Raw genomic sequence first — 3,177 nt, 5'->3', positions numbered from 1 at the left:
CCCTTTGACAAAGGGGCTCGGATGAATAGGCTCCAAATAACACCTCAAACACTTCTAATTGTTTTGAGGACAATATGCTAATCGGTGGTTTTTCGGCTTCGGTGTCTGTTGACAACGTTTCCCTTGCACTTCCAGCCACTGACTCCTTTGGAAAAAGCAGCAGCAAGTGCAAAAATCCCTCAACAGAAGCAGAAAGCAGACAAATCGCTAGGCTGGCCCCCACCTCCATCCCGCACCACATCAAAGCCAGTGGGCAAAGCACCCAACCTGCAGAAAAACATGCAAGAGCACGGCTTTGGGGGTCAGACTGGTGAGAGATAGGGGTGAGGGAGAACCCTTCGATTCTGAGAACAAGTTCCAAAGAGTTTGGCTGGAAGGCATCAGAAGGTCCCTTCTCCCCTATGAAAAACAGAGCAATCTTCAGCTAACATTTGCCCAGTGGGGAAAGGAAAAGGCTCTTTTTTGCTTTTTTGTTAAACACCAAGGGCTGAAAGTTATTGAATTTTTATGATTTGTTTTCACTCCATGCCTGAGCCATGTCGCCTCCCTTTTTCCTTGGATCCCGCAGAATCTTGGTAAAAAGTCTCCCACAGTCCAGAGCAGGGATCTAAGACACGGTTTTCTAGGTTTCGTAGACTTTGATTGTTTAACTTAGGAACCAGTATGGAGCCCCAAATCCCAAGAGCCAGCAGCAGTGTTCTCAAGCATCTTTTTAAAAATACCAATTGCACCAGTCTTCCCCCATGCATTGAACTTAAACACCCACCGCAGGACTCCGTGGCTGGTGCGCAACTGGTTCCCAGTAGACTCTGCACTTTTTTCCATTCTTTCGGAGTTTGGTTTAAAAGAAAAGAAAATGCACCCAGGTCTCAGAGGTCTGGGTCGGCTTTTGTCTTAGCTCATTCGCTCCTTGAAGTGGTCTGACCACTTCGTGAAGAAGGCATGGAAGGAGTGACGTCTGAGGGGCCGATACCTTTGTCCAGCCTCTAAAGGCAAATAGCGGGTCCAGAGGGTGCGATCGATTGGGACAAATCCCAGACTCTGGGCCCCTTTCCATCTGGCCTGCAGGCCACCAGGCTCGGCCCACGCAAGGCCAGCCATCACTGCTAGTCACTCTATGCGCTCTAAGTCCCCGACGACCCGACTTCACCGCCCCTCGGGCAGGGCCTCCTGACTTCAGATTTTATGCACATCAAAGGTTACTTTTTGCAATGACAGATTGTCTTTATTCAAAACGTCTTTGTTCAACAAATGAACAGAGTAAGGAGGTGAAATCCTTCTAGGTACATTTCCAAGACATCGTCAAAACATTTATGACCATTTAGGATGTTTTTATTCTTTTAATTTTTGTTCACTTTCTACTTCCTGACTTCATAACCCGACATTCTGTCTAAAAGTAAACTTAGGTCTCTAGGAGCACTGCTTTATACAAAGAAAATAATCATGTGGGTCCCTTTGTTTTACCTTTAAAGAAGCAAACACTATCATAGCATGATTTTAAATAGAAATATTTCCCTTTCTGTAGTTTTAAACTTTTAAGCCTTTCCCCCCACACATAGAGCAAATGGCACCTAGTTGTGTCTGATGGCAAAACACAGAGACACAGCTAACTCTTCAGGGTGCAAAAGAAAAAAAATATATATATGCATATTCTAGATATAATACCAGGATCTGGGAGTTCTGGAGTCCAAAGCCCATCAGAGGAGAGAGAAGGGGACATAAATAAAGCAAAACTGCCTACTTTTTTTGTCCAAAGGGGGTACAGTTGGAGATTTGTTTTGGGACAGTCGGGGTAGGGGCAGCTGTATAGCTGTCATATGTTCGCAAGTTTCTGGCACCTGTCTGCGCCTTGGGTCCGGGAGGATGCCCCTACCATCCCCTTGGAAGAGAGGCAGAGTCTGGGGTAGGGTAGCGGGCAACGGCACAGCTGACCCGGAGGCGTCTGCAGGCCCCGGCTAGGCGCAGAGGACAGGGTGCAGACCCCGCTTCCAGGTCACCCTCCAGGTCTGGCGGGCCGGGCTGGGGGTTACATGGCCGTGGCATGGGCTGACGAATAAGGGTCTATGCCAGTCTTGGTCATGCCCGGGAAGAGGATGTAGGCGACGGGGGGCTGCAGGGTGGAGGCAGACCAGGCGGTACAGTTACAGGGCACCACGTAGCCCGGATTGGTGGGGGACGGGTGCGTGTGCGTGTGTTGGCTGGGGCAGCTCAGGCTGCCGAAGGCGCCGTTCTGGTAGCCCAGGGTGGAAGCGTAGGGCAGTGCGCCGGTGGCCAACGTGTGGGGCACTTCACCCATCTTCTGGATGGCGCTTGAGCTAAACTGCGCGGGGTCCAGCAGGGAGTAGGGCGCCGAGGCTGGCGGCAAGAAGGCCCGGGCTTTCTCGGGCGCGCTCAGGAGGCCGTCGGAGGCCCCCACGGGCAGGCCGGCCGCCTTGAGCGGGTCCGTGTCGCCCAGGTAGGGCAGGGGGAAGACATACCTGTCTTTCTTAAGCAGGTTCTTGGGCTTGCGCCGTGGCCGGTACTTGTAGTCAGGGTGTTCCTTCATGTGCTGGGCGCGTAGCCTCTTGGCCTCATCGATGTACGGCCGCTTCTCTGCCTCGGACAGAAGCTTCCATTCGGCGCCTAGGCGTTTGCTGATCTCTGAGTTGTGCATCTTGGGGTTTTCCTGGGCCATCTTGCGCCGCTGGCCTCGGGACCATACCATGAAGGCGTTCATGGGTCGCTTGATGTGGTCTGAAGGTTTGGACATGGTCCCGGAGGCTAGGCGGGTGGGGGTGGGGAGTGTAGGGGCTCTGCAGGCAAGCCCGAGCGCGGTTGTCTGTCTGCCTGTTTGTCCGTCCTGAGCCGGTGCTCTGCGCTCCCCTCGCCTCCGCACCGCTGAGGGGAAGCCAGAGAGAAGCGCTAACCTCGCAAAGTTCAGCTGATCATGCCAGTCCCGGCACCCAGGCAGGCCCCCGGGGCGGGGGGGGGGGGGGGCGAGTGAGGACAGGAGGGGCGGGGGAGGAGAGGGCAGCCGGCCGGGGGCTGCCGGCACCAGAGGCTGGGGCCCAAGTACCAGAGTCTCTGGGATTAAGTGGCCAGGTAATTTGCTGGCGAGGGCAGGAAGCTCCTCCTTCTCCCCCTCTCCACCTTCGCCTTCTTTGGTTCTCTTCTCTCCTGTGTCTACCGCTGTGGTTC

The 3,177-nt window shown here is 54.0% G+C and overlaps 1 protein-coding gene across 1 annotated transcript; it reads right to left on the bottom strand.

Annotated features, from left to right (window-relative positions):
* Positions 1–2,026: 2,026 nt before the first annotated feature.
* SOX14 (SRY-box transcription factor 14) lies at positions 2,027–2,749 on the bottom strand. Its single transcript, XM_027585414.1, has one exon. The coding sequence runs from the start codon at positions 2,747–2,749 to the stop codon at positions 2,027–2,029; it is 723 nt and encodes a 240-aa protein (XP_027441215.1).
* Positions 2,750–3,177: the final 428 nt, after the last annotated feature.

Source organism: Zalophus californianus, chromosome 1 (assembly GCF_009762305.2).
Source record: "Zalophus californianus isolate mZalCal1 chromosome 1, mZalCal1.pri.v2, whole genome shotgun sequence".
NCBI lineage: Eukaryota > Metazoa > Chordata > Mammalia > Carnivora > Otariidae > Zalophus > Zalophus californianus.
Note: the sequence above shows the minus strand (reverse complement) of the source record. Positions and strands in the feature narration are given on the sequence as shown.

Excerpts from the sequence above, each read along its gene's own strand:
- SOX14 (XM_027585414.1), bottom strand. The coding sequence starts at position 2,749 with ATGTCCAAACCTTCAGACCACATCAAGCGACCCATGAACGCCTTCATG.